Source organism: Chiloscyllium plagiosum, chromosome 1 (assembly GCF_004010195.1).
Source record: "Chiloscyllium plagiosum isolate BGI_BamShark_2017 chromosome 1, ASM401019v2, whole genome shotgun sequence".
Lineage (NCBI taxonomy): Eukaryota > Metazoa > Chordata > Chondrichthyes > Orectolobiformes > Hemiscylliidae > Chiloscyllium > Chiloscyllium plagiosum.
In genome coordinates, this window is record NC_057710.1 from 90,203,461 (window position 1) to 90,220,701 (window position 17,241).

The following is a 17,241-nucleotide window of genomic DNA, read 5'->3' on the forward strand; positions in this document are numbered from 1 at the left end:
TTATCCACTAAGTTGGGGGAGCCCAGCACATCGTGCAAAAAGAAAAATGAAGTTGAAGAACCTGCATAATCTTGAGCCTGAAGTACAAAGTGAACAATCCATCTCAGCCTCTTTCTAAGGACCCCAGCATAACAGATGACAGTTCATTTCATACCAAGAAATCGTTAAAAGCACCGGGTGCTTTCATAATATCAAAATAGCTTATGGGCCCAGACAGATTGCTAGTTAAAGTACTTTTGCTTCAGAGCTAACCACATCAAAGGATATGGGGGGAACGTGGGAAACGTGCATTGAGTTGGATGATCACCAAGGTCATAAGGAATGGCAGAGCAAACTTGAAGGGCCAAAAGGCCTACTGCTGCTGCTATTTTTCATGTTTCTATGCTTCCCCATCCTTAGCCAAGCTTTTTCACTACACTACATCACTGCCATCTTCCCAACATAGAACATTCCCCAAATTTGTCTTCTCCATTAAAGGTGGGCAATTCCAAACTGATTAATTGTCACTTGTCAATTTCCTCTTGATCATCAGCAGAGTGATGGAAGGTTCTTTGGAAATGCTATCAAGCAATACTTACACAACATTAACCTGTCTACACTGCTCAGTGTGACTTTGCTAGGGACACTCAGTTCCAAACTTGGGGGTTGTCAGTCATAGTGTAGGAATATCTCTGGTCACTGAGCAACTATCCTATAGAGAATCTTGGAGGCCTGAAGACCGAAAACAATAGTCATAAAATAAATGTTTTGTGGGTACTCTCAGGACATCAGACATTCATAGTGATGACTGACTGGGGGACACACCAACTGCATACTGACAGACTTGTAACCCTTGTGATATTGCTCTCTAATATTGGTGGATGGCACAGAGACTGGTACACAGTATAGCATCCTACTTTCTCCTTGCAGAGGCTCCTTTCCCTCTTTCTCTGCATGACTTACTCATGTTACTCCACTGCTCCAATAAGATTATACTATTTTATGTATTTCTTTGGTCTGCAGAAACCTCAAACCAAGTGCTTTTCCCAGCTTTGCATGAGCACAACTAAAGCTACCCAATGAGCATCTCAGCTACAACCTGAATGTCCTTTCAATATTCACAGAACAAAGTCCACTTTGGTTTCTAATAACTGTTCGTAAAGTCAATATGGAGGTACTGCTTGCACATCCATTTGCCAATCATACTAACCTCGTGTCGCATTGGTCCACTGACATTAAACAAGAACAGGATCATAAACTTTAGATAAACTTGCTGTATTCATATGGTTAGGAAATATCTATGCTTATAAACATATGAAATGATTGTATATGTCCATTGACTTTGGAAACACTTGCAACAGTTGACTCCTAGATGCCACATGCTGCATAGCTTGCAAATAAGCATCACTTCCTGTATGCCATCTCCACAGCAGGTCTCTGTAGGGCTTTTCATGAATTTAATCTGAATTATTTTTGCCCCCCCCGCCAATCATGGTTCTGATGAAGGATCCTGACCCGAAACGTCGACTTTACTGCTCCTCTGATGCTGCTGTGCTTTTTCCAGCTCCATACTTCATCAACTCTAACTTTCCAACATCTGCAGTTCTCACTGTCTCCTTGGACCTGTGTGGAGATTTGTGTAGACTGGATGCATGTTTATAGTTCAGATGAAAGAAAGGTGATCTTATTTAAGCAAGGTAGATCTCACTGAAGTCACATAGATACAGGAAGGATGTTTCTTCTGGGTGGGGTGAGTCCAGAATTAGGAGGCAGTTTCAAAATAAGAGAGAGGCCACTTAGAGCTGACATGAAGATTGGTGAATCTTTGGGAGTTTCTAACCCAGAGGGCAATGGAGTTTCAGTCATTGAATATGTTTAAAACCGATCAGTAAATTTCAAGATATTAAAGGCGTTATGCCTATGATTTTGCAAGTGAGCAAAATGTTGTAAATTCCTTGTATTTTTTGAAAATATGAGCATATCAATATAAGCTTTGTGAAGACTTTATGGACAGCAATGAAAAACAGACAAAGTTACATTTTAAAAATAAAACACCTAATACCACACTTCTGATATACCTGAAAAAGCCAGTCTTGTCAGAGCAAGGGTGCCAATTCCTTTTCCCCCCAGCCATCTCTTCATGCTACTATCCCAAGTCCATCAGAGAGAAAAACCCTGTGTTCATCCATAAATACTGCTAAACTCCAGGGTGATCCTTCATAATGTTTTAAGCTTTGGATCAGTGCTCCTTCACCGGGAACAATTTCAGAAACTGTGATAAGCTTGTTTTTGATTTTAAATTGTCTTCCATTTTTTAATTTCTCAAAGCAGATGGAAAATTCTAATTGGTGCTTGTTTGATGGGTAGAAATGTAAACATACTAATTATTGCATTGTAACAGCTTTCTTACATTGCAAGAGTGACTATACTTTTAACATACTCATTGGCTTTAACAAGCTTTTTTACTTCATTGGATTTGAAAGGTACGATAACAATTTCAGTCTTGATTTAACTGGCATCAGTGATGAGACTGGAGAGTCAAAGAATGAGGCAGTGTCTGTTTCCAAACTAAGTTGACTTTATTTTATTTTAATTTGCCATGTGTTTCAGTTGTTTACCCATGAATGAATTGTGTTTTAAGTATTTTTATTGAAATTACTAGGTGCGTGCTACCCATGTCCAGAGACAATAGAAATGAAATGTAATTGTGGTGCAACTGTTCTAGTTGTACCTTGCGGCAGAGAACGTACTACCAAACCTCCAAGATGCAAAGAGCTCTGCAGGTCAGTACACATTTTTACAATTCTATCTGCAATTCAGCCTTCTGTGATCTCTGGAAATATTCTGGAAATCTCTGGAAATTACATTTGTTCTGACTTGTTTAAGATGCATATTTAAATCATGTCATCACACAGAATAACTGTGTTGTGCTGCTGCAGTAAGTCAGTCATGTTAGTGGATTTTGAGAGAGTTGTATAGTTTATATTAAATTTGGATATCTGTGGTGTAGTGCAGTTGGCTAACAATTCATACCTCAGCTCTTACATTTCCTGAGCAGGAATTGCTGTGATTATGTTTGATTTATTCATGAGATGTGGGCTTTGCTGGCTAAGCTGTGATTTGTTGAACATCTCTAACTGCACAGCAATTGGGTGACTTATCATGCCATTTCAGAATGCAATTAATAGTTAACCACATTGCTGTGGATCTGGAGTCACATGTAGGCCAGACCAGGTAAAGATGGCAGATTTCCTTTCTTCAGGGAAATTGGTAAATCAGATTTTTTTTCTCTACGGTGGCAACAATTTTATGGTCATCAGTAGATTCTTAATTCCAGATTCTTTACTGAATTCAAATTTTACCTTATGCGGTGATGGGATTTGAACCTGGGTCAACAAGGATTACTGCCTTTCTGGATTAATAGTCTAGTGATAATACCACTCGGCCATTGCCTCCTCATAAGAGATTATCTCTCATTCTTTGACACTTTAGCAAATACAAGCTCAATTTACCCAATCTCTCTCCATTAAACAGTTAAGCCAATCTGGGAAAAAGTCTGGTGAAACTCTGTTACATTCCATCTATGCAATAGGGACATAGGAACAAGAGTAGCCCATTCAGCCCCTGATGGTTTTGTTACCATTCAGTGATCCCATGCTTGATCTGTGGCTTAATTTGATACACTTTTTGCCTTTGGCCCTTATCCTTTCTGAACAAAACTTTATCTATTTCAGATTTAACATTAACAACTGATAGAGCATCCACTGCCATTTGTGCGTTCCAAACTTCGACCACCCTCTGTGTGTAGAATTGCTTCCTAACATCTCTCTAACACGTCTTGCACTAACTTCTAGATAATGCCCCCAAGTTCTAGATTCACTAACCGGTGGCAATAGTTTATCTTTATCTATCCCTGTTAATATTGTGAAGTCTTCAATCAGATCACTCCTTAATCTTCTAAATTCTGGCGAAAACTGACCTAATTTGTATACTCTGTCATTGTAACGTAAGGCCTGAAGTCCAGATATTATTTTCCTAAACCTATGCTGTCGTCCCTCCTAATCTATCCTTCCTAGTTGTGGTGTCCATTTCTGCTCTGAGTACTCTTTGTGAAGTCTAACCAGAGTTTTGAATGGTTGCAGCATAACTTCTGCATCCTTCTATTCAACTCCTTGAAAGGCCAGCATTCCATTAACTGCCTAGATTATTTTCTGTGCTTGTTCGTGATATTTTAAGGATCTATGTACCTGAAGCCTGAGGTTTGTTTGGAAAACCAACATATTTAACTTCATACCACTTAAAATACCCTCATCTATCCTTTTTGGGTACAAAATAGATAATCTCACAATTACTGCCATTGAACACCATCTACCACAGGTTTGCCCATTCACCTACTCTACCAATATTCCTTTGTAATTTTATCCTATCATCTGCATTATCTATAGTACTGCCTAGCTTTGTGTCATCAGCAAATTTGGGTAGATTACTTTCTATGCTATTATCCAAGTCATCAGTAAATATTGTGACTAATTAATGCCCTAACATGGATGGTTGTGGGGCACCACTGATTACATCCTGCCAATTTGAGTACTTACCCATTTTCCTTACTTTCTGTCATCTGCCACTGAATTAACTGTCATGTCAGTAATTTGCCCTCTGTTGTGTGGGTTCCTACATTTGTTAACAATACCTTATGTGGCACTTCATCAAAACCCATAGACATTCCCCTGTCCACTACCTTAGTTACCTCTTAGAGGTTTGTCAGGCATGATTAACCTGTCATGATTCCGTACTGGCTCTCCCTGATTACCTGAATATTTCTGAGGTGTTCAGTTACCCATCCTTGATTATAAACTCCAACAATTTCCTCACCACAAATGTTAGGCTATCTAGTCTGTAATTCACTGATATTCCTATTTTGCCCTTAAACAGCTGACTGACATGAGCAATAGGTATCTTTCCTGAGATAGGAAGAACAAAACTGCACAAATACTCCATATATGGTGTAACCAAGTTCCTAAAAAAAAACTAAAACAGGATTTCACTTCTGTTGTACTTAAATCCTCTTACAGTACAGGGCAAACACTCCATTAGCCTTCCTAATAGCTAGCTGCACCTGTATATTATCTTTAGTGACTTACCAACAAGGCTTCCTAGGTCCCTTTTGTCCAACTACATTTTCCAAGCTCTTACCGTTAACATGCTTGACACATCTGTTTCTCCCATTGATAGCCTCTCTTTTTTTTTGCATTATACTCCATCTGTATTTTCTAGCCCATTCATGAAGTTGTCCAATTCCTCCTAAGGCCACATTGCATCTTACTCACAACACACACTCCCACTTAATTTTGTATCATCTGCAAATTTAGAAATATTGCATTTATTCCCCAACCCCAAATCATTGTGATATGTGAAAAATTGGGGTCCAAGTACTGATCCTTGTGATCCCCAATCATCACAGCCTGCCAATGTGAGAATGACCATTTATTCCTACTCGTTGTTTTTGTCTTTTAGCCAAACATAAATCCATGCTAGTACATTATCCACTATCCCATGTGCTTTAATCTTTTTAACCAGCCTCCTGTGGGGGACTTTATCAAAAGTCTTCATCAAATGTAAGTATACCACATCCATTGGCTCTCCTTTCTCAATTTTACTATAATATCTTCAAAAGAAACACTCCAAATTCATCAAACTCAACTTCACAAAGCCATGCTGATTATGCCCAATCAAATCTGTTTCTATCATGTGCCTATTTATCCCATTCTTTGTAATAGATTATACTATTTGGGGGCAGTACAGCAGTTTAGTGGTTAACACTGCTGTCTCACAGCACCAGGATTCAATTCCAACCTCAGGTGACTTAGTGTGGAGTTTGCACATTTTCCCTGTCTGCTCCACTTTCCTTTCAAAGTCCAAAGATATGCATGTTATGTCGATTGGCCATGCGAGAATTGCTCATAGTGTCCAAGATGTGCAGGTTAGGTGGATGAGCCACGGGAAATATCGATTACAAGGATGGGGGTTGGATCTGGGTGGGATGCTGTTCAGAGGATTGGTGTGAACTTGATGGGTCAAATAGCCTGCTTCAAAGTGTAGAGATTCTATGATTTTCCATTCTAAGGCTAACAGATCTGGTCTGTAATTCCTGGTTTTCTCTTGTTTCCTTCTTAACTAGAATGATGACAGTTGATACCTTTCACTCTCCTGGAATAATTCTAGAGTCTATAGAATCTTGGACGATAATTACCAATGCATTAAGAACCTTTATCGCCACCTCCTTCACAACTCTGGATGTAGATTATCAGGTCCTGGCAATTTATTGACTTGCAGCCCCATTAATTTCTCCAATATAATCATCAACTCCTCATTCTTCTTAGTCACTTGGATTTCTAATTCTCTGAGGTTCTTGGGAGATTTCTGATAGCTGGAGATCGCAGCGGGTCAGGTAGCATCCATGGAGAGAAAGTAAGCAAACATTTTGAATCTAGATGACTCTTCATCAGAAATCGCTTCTCGGCCTTTTGGCTCAGAATATGTGTAGCTGACGTGAATTCTGGAGGGGGCAGCATATTTGTACTATTGAGGGCTGAGGGTGGAGTAATGGGGAGAAAGGATGTTGAAAGTTCAGATTAAGTTATCAGAATGTGAGAATGGCAGAACAATGTCCAGCTGCCAGACTGGAAAGAACTAACAGTCCCACTGAGGTGGGGGAAGGGGAGAGAGCACATAGAATCATAGAGATGTACAGCATGAAACAGACTCTTCCAATCTATCCCAACCCAATCTAGTCCCACCTGCCAGCACCTGGCCCATATCCCTCCAAACCCTTCCTATATATATCCAGATGCCTTTTAAATATTGCAATTGTACTAGCCTCCACCACTTCCTCTGGCAGCTTATTCCATACATGTACCATCCTCTGCATGAAAAAGTTGCCCCCTGGTGTCTTTTATATCTTTCCCCTCTCACCCTAAACCTATGTCCTCGAGTTCTGGACTCCCCCACCCCAGGGAAAAGTCCTTGTCTAATTACCCTATTCATGCCCCTCATGATTTTATAAGTTTCTATAAGGTCACCCCTCAACCTCTGATATCCAGGGAAACCAGCCCTAGCTTATTCAATCTCTATAGCTCAAATCCTCCAACCCTGGCAACATCCTTGTAAATCTTTTCTGAACCCTTTCAAGTTTCACAACATCATTCTGATAGGAAGGAGACAAGTATTGCATGCAATATTCCAACAGTGGCCTAACCAATGTCCTGCACAGCTGCAACATGACCTCCCAACTCCTGTACTCAATACTCTGATCAATAAAGGAAAGCATACCGAATGCCACCTTCATTATCCTGTCTACCTGTGACTCCACTTTCAAGGAGCTATGAACTTGCATTCAAATGTCTCCTTGTTCAGCAACACTCCCTAGGACCTTACCATTTAAGTCCTGCTAAGGTTTGCTTAACCAAAATGCAGCACCTCGCATTTGTCTAAATTAAACTCCATCTACCACCCCTCAGCCCATTGGCTCATCTGGTCAAGATCCATGGTGTCAGATGCATTTTTTGTTTTCAGTACTGAATCCAGCATCTGCAGTAATTTGCTCCTTTTAAATTCTTCTGATTCTGCCTGTCAAGGATAAATTTTTTTTTGGCCAAATATTTGATTTTGAGATAGCTATAGAAGTTTTTACAATCCATTTTATGGTTTTTGCCGAACGGCTTTCATGTTCTTAACTTGTTTTCTTTATTGGTTTGTTGCTCCTCCTTTTTTGAATTCTGCAAACCTCCCAGTCCTCCGAATGACTGGTACGTCTGGCAACTTTTTGGCTTCTTTCAAATGTTATGCAATCCTGAACGACCTTTCTTAGCCAAGGTTGCCTGACCCTTTTTGAGTTTTGCACCTTGAAGGAATGAATGGTTACTGTAAGTCATGTAGTAATTATGTTAAAACTATACATTATCTGTGTATATTCATGCCTTTAAATGTATTTTTCAGTCTCTGTCTTCATAATTTCTCTTATTTGAATTTTACATTTTTCTTTTTGGAATAAGCCACCTCACTTTCAACCATCATGTAAAATTCTATTATAATATGGTCATATCTGTAAGGGCTCTATTACAGCAAGCTTGTTAATCATCAGCTTTTTTTATTACATAATACTTGCATGTCCAGTATGGTATGCCCTGTGGTTGGTTCCTCAACATATTGCTCTGACACACTCCAAAAATACATCCTCCACAGCTTTAGTGCTCATTAGTTTATCCAGTCTAGTGCAAATTAAAGTCATCCATGATGCTCTGCTGCCCATGGTACATGTTTCGTTCATCTTCTGATTATTACCATGCCTTTGTAACTTCCATAACAATTTCGCAGGAGGAAATCATAGCCAGTATTGACCATTTAAAATAAAATGCACTTGAGATTGTAGGATCTCTTGCTGCTGCATTGTATAAAAGAGTATACTTGACCATTGTCTGTTTCTTTTTCCACCTTTTATTTAATTGAATAGAAAAGCATGACTCCATCACCTGTTACAAAGCAGTTTTGGCTATCAGAATGTCAGGGCCAGAGTTGAAAGATGTCTCCTGTGGAGCATAAACATTGACACAGACATGTTTGAATGAATCGTCCATTTCTATGCCGTGAGTTCTACATAATATGAAAAAGATTTTGGATGGGCACACAAAGGGCTCTGTCATTCCCCCCCCCCCCCCCCCCCCCTGAAAACGATGCCTTAGTATTATATCTCAAAATATATTATGCCATTCATTTTTCCTTTTGTTTTATCAGATGTCCTTTTAATCCTTGGTTTGGAACATAGAACAATACCGTGCAGAACAGGCCCTTCGGTGCTGACCTGTGAACTATTCTCAGCTCGTCCCCCTACACTATCCCAAAATCATCCATGTGCTTATCTAAGGATTGTTTAAATCTCCCTAATGTGGCTGAGTTGACTACATTAGCAGATAGGGCAGTCCGCACCCTTACCACTCTCTGCGTAAAGAACCTGCCTCTGACACCTATCTTAAATCTATCACCCCTCAATTTGTAGTTATGCCCCTTGTACATGAAGACACCACCATCCTAGGAAAAAGACTTTCACTGTCTCCCCTATCTAATCCTCTGATCATCTTGTATGTCTCCATCAAATCCCTTGTTAGCCGCCTTCTTGCCAATGAGAACAGGTTCAAGTCTCTCAGCCTTTCCTCATAAGACCTTTCCCTCCAGACCAGGCAACATCCTGGTAAATCTCCTCTGCACCTTTTCCAATGCTTCCACATCCTTCCCAAAATATGGGGACCAGAACTGTACACAATATTCTAAGTGTGACTGCACCAGCGTTTGGTTTGGACTTGTTACTAACATCATAAGCAAGTTTGCTTCTTCTGTGCTGATCTATTTTTCTATAATGTCCTTAAAGATAATATATAACCCACAAGCTTGCTCATGGCTTCACCTCTCTATGATGAATCAACTGTTCTCATAGTGAAAAATGAAATTCTGATAATGGAGATTGAACATTTCCAATACATTTGAAATGGATAATCATCTGCTATCTCTCAGCTGCCCCTGTTTTGCAGAGATAGAGGTCTTGTGGCATGTGGTAGCATCCCTACCTCCAAACCAGAAGGCCTGGGTTTGAGTCTCACCTTCCTCGAATGTATCAAACATGTACCAACAAGTTGATTTAAGAAAAGTATATCATTGACATATAGTCACCTATTTTCATGATTTATTTAATGATGGAGCAGGCAAGAGGGACTAACCGGTTACTCTGCATATAATTTAAATGTTCGTATGTCTACTCAAATGCCTCAATTAATACTATCAATTAATTGTGCTCAGTTAAGAACCCCCGGAGTTTAAAGGTGCATTTAATTGTCTAACTCTGCAAAGAAATTGATTTTGTTTTGTATCTAATAATCATCCAAGATTCTCCTCCATTGTGGGGAAAACTCATGCAAAAGTTTTGTTCAATGACTTCATTCAACAAAGTGCTGGAAAATTTCTACCAGTTAATGTATGTTCAGGAAGAGAAGAAACATGGAAGAGACATGGCTCTATGAAAAGAAAAATCTCTTCAGCTAAATAGGAAGCTAATTTTTGCCCCCTCCAATCTTCCTTATGAAGAGTTACAAGGAATGTGAATTGCTGAGTAAGAATTGTGATGTCATGACGCATTCATAACTGTGTAGCCTGTTTCACTCCAATCTCATATTCAGAAAACAGTAACAAATCACAATTAAATAATCTGAAGAAGTAGAAGCACATGTATGCATTCATTTTTTCAAATTATAAGCCTGTTACTTCTTTCTAATTACATTGATCTAGAGTTACATGCAGCTGCCAATCAAGTAACAAACACCCTTCAGCAATAGTTCAGGAAAAGCAGCAATTTTACACTCTTCAACTTTGTAACCTTGAAAGTGGTGTCATTTCAGAAGGGGCATTCAAGATATTTTAGATGTATGATCTTAATGTTCACTACATGGTATTAAATGCCATATTATAGAGTGGACTCAACCGTTATGTGTACAGAAGGATGTAATTGAACACATTGTGTCTGTGCCAGATGTCAGCAACTCGTCAAGTCCCATTACCCCAAGCCTTTCTCTGCAGCCTTACCAATTCCTTTTCTCAAATAATGATCCAAGTCATGGTTGAAACTCCCCTAAGACATGTTTTGTTCTGCTTCTCAATCCTTTCATCAGTAAGAACTGGTTCTTTCCATCTGCCATGACCTGAAGATTCATGGTTTTGAAAACCTCTCTCAAATCTTTACTCAATCCTCAGTTCAAAGCAATGTATCTCTTAAAAAATCAAAGAAAATTTATCAGTTGTGCTTTGTTTTAAAATAAACTAAATAGTAAGTTATCCTATTTAAGCTTTTTGAAATGTTTTATTGCTTTTCTCTCTAGGCAACCACCGACATGTCATCATGTGAACAGAGAAAAACACAAATGTCACTTTGGTTCTTGCCCTCCATGCAAGCAGCCTTGTCAGAAAAAGCTAGCTAAGTGCGCACATCTTTGTCCTGCAACATGTCATGATGAAGTACTTGTCAAGCAAGCAAATTCAGTAAGCATCTTTAAATAGAGTTAAACTTTGAGGAATTGCTGCAAGTTGGTTTGGTCTTTAACAAAACAAAAATTCCATGAGTTTCAGTGAACTTTATTACTGGCTAGACTCTGGAAGGTAGGACACCTGGAATAGCATTTGAGAACGCAAAATTTAAGGTGCAGAACTTTGGAATGATGAGACTTCAAGTTCTGTGTGCGGCTTTCATTTTTATTGTGCTTGCAGATGACTTATCCGTTTAATTTTTGAATAACTAATCATTGTATCATTTTTCAAGCAGACAAATGCAAAATGAGCATATTAAGTGTGTTTGTGTTTTAGTTTTTGAATCAGATGACTAATAAATGTTCTGTAATTGGTCGCAATTGAGCTTTTATACTGATCTGTTTTTCACCTGAATTCTAAACCTGCCCTTTTTCGCAACAACTGCGAGTTCTTTTCTCCTTCTATGAATTTTTTTCCTGTCATTATTATGTTCTTTATTGTCACATGCTATACTTGACACTTTGTATCACATTGGATTGTAGAAGAGCCACACATTTATTGGAACAATATTATTTATCAACTACATTCTTCTACATTCTCCCATCCAACTGACTTTTGAAAGAGTGCTACATGAGAGTAGGATGGAAAACCATACAATTTGCTCTGCCATTCAATTAGAGCATGCACATCTGTATCTCAACTCCATTTGCCTACTATTGACTAACATTCCTTGATATTAAACAAATAGATATCCGTTTCAGTTTTAGTTTAAATTGACTGAACAATCTGGCCATGGTCTGTTTCCGTGCTGTACATCTCTATGACTGTAAATGGTCATAGATTATGTTAAAAATAAGACAATGCAAAGACACTGGAGAAAATAAATTAGGTATAGTATAGTCATAAAGATGTACAGCATGGAAACAGACCCTTCAATCCAACTTGTCCATGCTGACCAGATGTCCTAAATTAATCTAGTCCCATTTGCCAGCACTGGCCCAAATCCCCCTCAATCTTTCTTATTCATATACCTATCCAGATGCCTTTTAAATGGTGTGATTGTACCAACCTCCACCACTTTATCTGGCAGCTCATTCCATACAAGCACCACCTTTTGCATCAAACAATTGTCCGTTAGGTCCCTTTTTAAATGTTTCCCCTCTCTCCCTAAACCTATGCCCTCTAGTTCTGGACTCCCCCACCCAGGGAAAAGACTTTTGTCTATTTATCCTATCCATGCCTCTCATGAGTTTATAAACCTCTCAGGTCACCTCTCAACCTCCGACGCTTCAGGGAAAACAGCCCCGGCCTACTCAACCTCTCCCTATAGCTCAAATCCTCCAACCCTGGCAAAATCCTTGTAAATCTTTTCTGAACCCTTTCAAGTTTCAACATCTTTCTGATAGGAGGGAGACCAGAATTGCGCACAATATTCCAACAGTGGCCTAACCAATGTCCTGTACAGCCACAACAATACCTCCTAACTCCTATACTCAATACTCTGACCAATAAAGGAAAGTGTAACAAACACTTTCTTCGCTATCCTATCTCCCAGCAATTCCACTTTCAAGGAACCTACACTTCAAGGTCTCTTTGTTCAGCAACACTCCCCAGGATCTTACTATTAAGTGTATAAGTCCTGCTTTGATTTGCCTTTCCAAAGTGCAGCACCTCACATTTATCTAAATTAAACTCCATTTGCCACTTCTTAGCCCATTGGCCCATCTAATCAAGATCCCATTGTACTCTGATGTAACCTTCTTCACTGTCCACTACACTACCAATTTTGGTGTCATCTGCACACTTACTAACTATACCTCCTATGTACACATCCAAATAATTTATATAAATGGTGAAAAGCAGTGTACTCAGCACTGATCCTTGTGGCACACCACTGGTTCACAGTCTGAAAAGCAACCCTCCATCACCACCCTTTGTCTTCTACCTTCGAGCTGGTTCTGTATCCAAATGACTAGTTCTCCCTTTATTCCATGGGATCTAACCTTGCTAACCAGTCTACCATGAGGAACATTATCCAATGCTTTACTGAAGTCCACATAGATCATGTACATCTCTCTCCTCATCATTACTCTTTGTTTCTTCAAAAAACTTAATCAAGTTAGTGAGACATGATTTTCCATGCACAAAGCCATGTTGACTATCCCTAAACAGTCCTTACCTTTCCAAATACATGTGCACTCTGTCCCTCAGGATTCCCTCCAACAACTTGCCCACCACTGATGCCAAGCTTACTGGTCTACAGTTCCCTAGCTTTTCCTTACCACCTTTCTTAAATAGTGGCACCACGTTAGCTAAACTCCAGTCTTCTGGCACTTCACCTGTGACTATTGATGATACAAATATCTCGGCAAGGGACTCAGCAATCACTTCCCTATCTTCCCACAGAGTTCTGGGGTACATCTGATCAGGTCCTGGGGATTTATCCACTTTTTTATGTATTCTAAAACATCCAGCACCACCACCTCTGTAATATGGACATTTTTAAGATGTCATCATCTATTTTCCTACATTCTGTATCTTCCATGTCCTTCTCCATAGTAAATACTAATGCAAAATACTTGTTTAGTATCTTCCCCCATCTCCTGCGGTTCCACACACACCAGTTGCCTTGCTTATCTTTTGAGGGACCCTGTTCTGTCACAAGTTACCCATTTGTCCTTTATGTATTTATAAAATCCCTTTGTATTCTCCTTAACCTGATTTGCCAAAGCCGTCTCATGTCCCCTTTTCGCCCTCCTGATTTCTCTCTCAAGTATATTCCTACTGCCTTAACAACTCTTTTAAGGATTCACTTGATCTCTGCTGTCTATACCGGACATATTTTTCCTTCTTTTTCTTAACCAAAACCTCAATTTCTCTAGACATTCAGCTTTCCCTACACCTACCAGCCTTTCCTTTCACCTTAACAGAAACATACTGTCTCTGGACTTTTGTTATCTCATTTTGGAAGGCTTCCCATTTTCCAGCTTTCCCTTACCTGCGAAAATCTGCTGCCAATCAACTTTTGAAAGTTCTTGTATAATACCATCAAAATTAGCTATCCAGCTTATCCTTTTCCATCATTATTTTAAAACTAATAGAATTATGGCCGCAAAGTACTCCCCCCACAGACACCTCAGACACCTGCCTTGTCTTATTTCCCAAGTTTAGGTCAAGTTTTGCACCTTCTGTAGTTGGTACATCCTCATACTGAATCAGAAAATGTTCTTGTACACATTTAACAAATTCCTCTCCATCTGTTAAGGTTGTGATTGATGGGAAATGTTCATCCTGGAGTTCAGTTACTAGTGGTGTACCGCAAGGATCTGTCTTGGGGCCACTGCTGTTGGTCATTTTTATAAATGATCTAAATGAGGACATGGAAGGATGGGTTAGTAAATTTGCAGATGACCCTAAAGTTGGTGGAGTTGTGGGCAGTGCGGAAGGATGTTGCAGGTTACCGAGGGACATTGATAAGCTGCAGAGCTGGGCTGAGAGGTGGCAAATGGAGTTTAATGTGGAAAAGTGTGAGGTGATTCACTTTGGAAAGAGTAAAAGGAATAGAGAATACTGGGTTAATGGTAAGATTCTCGGTAGTGTGGATGAGCAGAGAGATCTCTGTCCATGTGCAAAGATCCCTGAAAGTTGCCATCCAGATTGATAGGGTTGTTAAGAAGTATGGCATTCAGTGCTGGTCATCGCATTATAGGAAGGATATGGAAACCTAGGAAAGTGTGCAGAAGAGATTTATCAGTATGATAGTCTTATGATGAAAAACTGAGAGACTTGAGGCTGTTTTTTATTCGAGAGAAGAAGGTTAAGCGGTGACTTAATTGAGACATACAAAATGATCAGAGGATAAGATAGGGTGGACAGTGAGAGTTGTTTTCCTCGATGGTGATGGCTAGCATGAGGGGACGTAGCTTTAAATTGAGGAGTGATAGATATAGGACAGATATCAGAGGTAGATTCTTTACTCAGAGTAATAAGGGTGTGGAATGCCCTGTCTGCAACAGTAGTAGACTTGGCAACTTAAAGGATATTTAAATGGTCATTGGATAAATATATGGACGATCATGGAATAGTGTAGGTTCGATGAGCTTTGGGTTGGTTTCAAGGTCGGTGCAACATCGAGGGCCGAAGGGCCTGAACTGTAATGTAATGTTCGATGATCTATCTAAACCCTTAACACTGTGGCAGTCCCAGTCTATGTTTGGAAAGTTAAAATCCCCTACCATAACCACCCAATTATTCTTACAGATAATTGAGATCTCCTTACAAATTTGTTTTTCTTTCTTTCTGACTATTGGCGCCGGCGGGGAGGGGGGGGGAAGGGGGAAGGTATATAAAACAATCCCAATAATGTGATCATCCCTTTTTCTTATTTCTCAGGTCCGTCCAAATAACTTCTTGGATGTTTACAGGAATATCCTCAAGTGCATCTGTAATGCTATTCCTGATCAAAAACGCCACTCCCTCTCCTCTGCTTGAGCTTTTGGGTCAAGATCTCCCCAATGAGAGGAAATGTGTTCTTTTTATCATAGTGAATCTTTTTACTCTTTGAGACACCTACATTGGGTCACAAACCAGTTCTCTCTCTGCAAGGAGAAACAAAGCGTTTATCAAATCTGCATTTATGATTTAACTGAGTCCTTAATGTTCTAGTGAATTTGTGCTGCAACCCCTTCAATCATGATCTGTTTTGTTACCTATCATGCCACAAACTAAATGAAACTTATTGCTCTAGTCAGGATCTAACCAGAGCTTTATGCAGTTGGAATATATCTCTCTCCATTTTACACTCCAGCTCCACTAGAACTAGCAACCAACATTTGATTAGTTTTTTTATACCTGTACTGTAGCTTTTAGTTATTTCCGCTGATGTGCACTAAAATATCTTTGCTTCTTCAGTTTCTAGTTTCTTGTCATTATAAAACTACTTTGATTTGCCTTTTCTGTATCCAGAATGAATTACTTTGGTCATATCCATACAGAACTCCAATTGTCGCTCACTTAATATGCCCTTCTACAATATCCTATTTCCATTTGTGTTGCTTACTATGTTACTTATTTTGCTATCACCAGCAAGCTTGGATGTAGTCCTCTTTATTCTTTCATCCAAGTTATTAAATATGGTGCAGATCCCAGGAATATGGACAGCATCATCGGCCTTGTAATCCAGAGCCCCAGGCTAACGTTCTGGGGTTCATGAAGCCCACAATGGCAAATTGTGAAATTTGAGTTCAGACTTTTTAAGAAAAAATTTAAGTCAAATAGCAACCAGGTAGCCACTATTGATTGTTGTAAAAATCTATCTGCCTCATGTCCTTTAGGGCAGGTAATCTGTCAGCTTTACCTGTAACTCTAGTCTCACAGCAATATGTTTGACTCTTAACTTCCCTGTGGGCAATTAAGGATCGGCAATATACGCTGCCCTAGCCAGTGACACACTTCCCATGAATAAATTGAAAACAAAACCAGTTGTAACACCTGCCCAGTTAGTGTGGACCTTTTAGTCTCATGCTTGGTTTCTCTGTCTAAGCTAATTTACAGTTTACCATGTTTGCAAATAATCACTTGAGGGAAGCATAGGGAAGAAAGAAATTCTACATGGTGAGGTAAAGTGAATGAGGTTAAGCAAAATGGGGAATGAAAATCTTTTGAGTAAAAGGACTTACATTTATTAAGTGTCTCATTTTTGTTGGCTCCACCCAGGCTTTATACAAGTAATTATTGTTGAATTGCAATGACTAGTTAGACCTGGAGGAGACAAATGACTGACAGAGAGTATAGAAGTGTGTTGGTACTTGTAAGATATAATGTTTATGATTAGGATGTAACATTCATGTACTTGATTTTCTTGTATGAAGGACAAGGTTTAAAAAAGTAAGTAGATGGAAGCAAGACATTTGCAAGGCACAAACAAGACCAACATCTTATTTTTCTAAGGAGATTAAATTTATCTTTCCATCAAGAATAATTATCTTTTGTACTTCAATCAGCACAGATTGACATTCTATTTTCTTCACAGAAATTTTGAATTTTAGTACTGCAACTGCAAATAGATTATTGTGACACTATAATTTCAAATTAAATATAGAAAATAAATTGAAAAAAGCTAGTTCAAGCTTAGTGATTAGATTAGATTACTTCATGTGGAAACAGGCCCTTTGGCCCAACAAGTCCACACTGACCCTC

At 39.2% G+C, this 17,241-nt stretch overlaps 1 protein-coding gene across 1 annotated transcript in view; it reads left to right on the top strand.

The window, feature by feature from the left end:
- nfxl1 (nuclear transcription factor, X-box binding-like 1) overlaps positions 1-17,241 on the top strand; it is a 170,011-nt gene that overhangs the window by 65,738 nt on the left and 87,032 nt on the right. The window contains exons 12-13 of the mRNA XM_043691569.1: positions 2,642-2,762; positions 10,899-11,058. Of these exons, the coding sequence (XP_043547504.1) occupies positions 2,642-2,762; positions 10,899-11,058 (281 nt within the window). The remainder of the gene's footprint in view (positions 1-2,641; positions 2,763-10,898; positions 11,059-17,241) is intronic.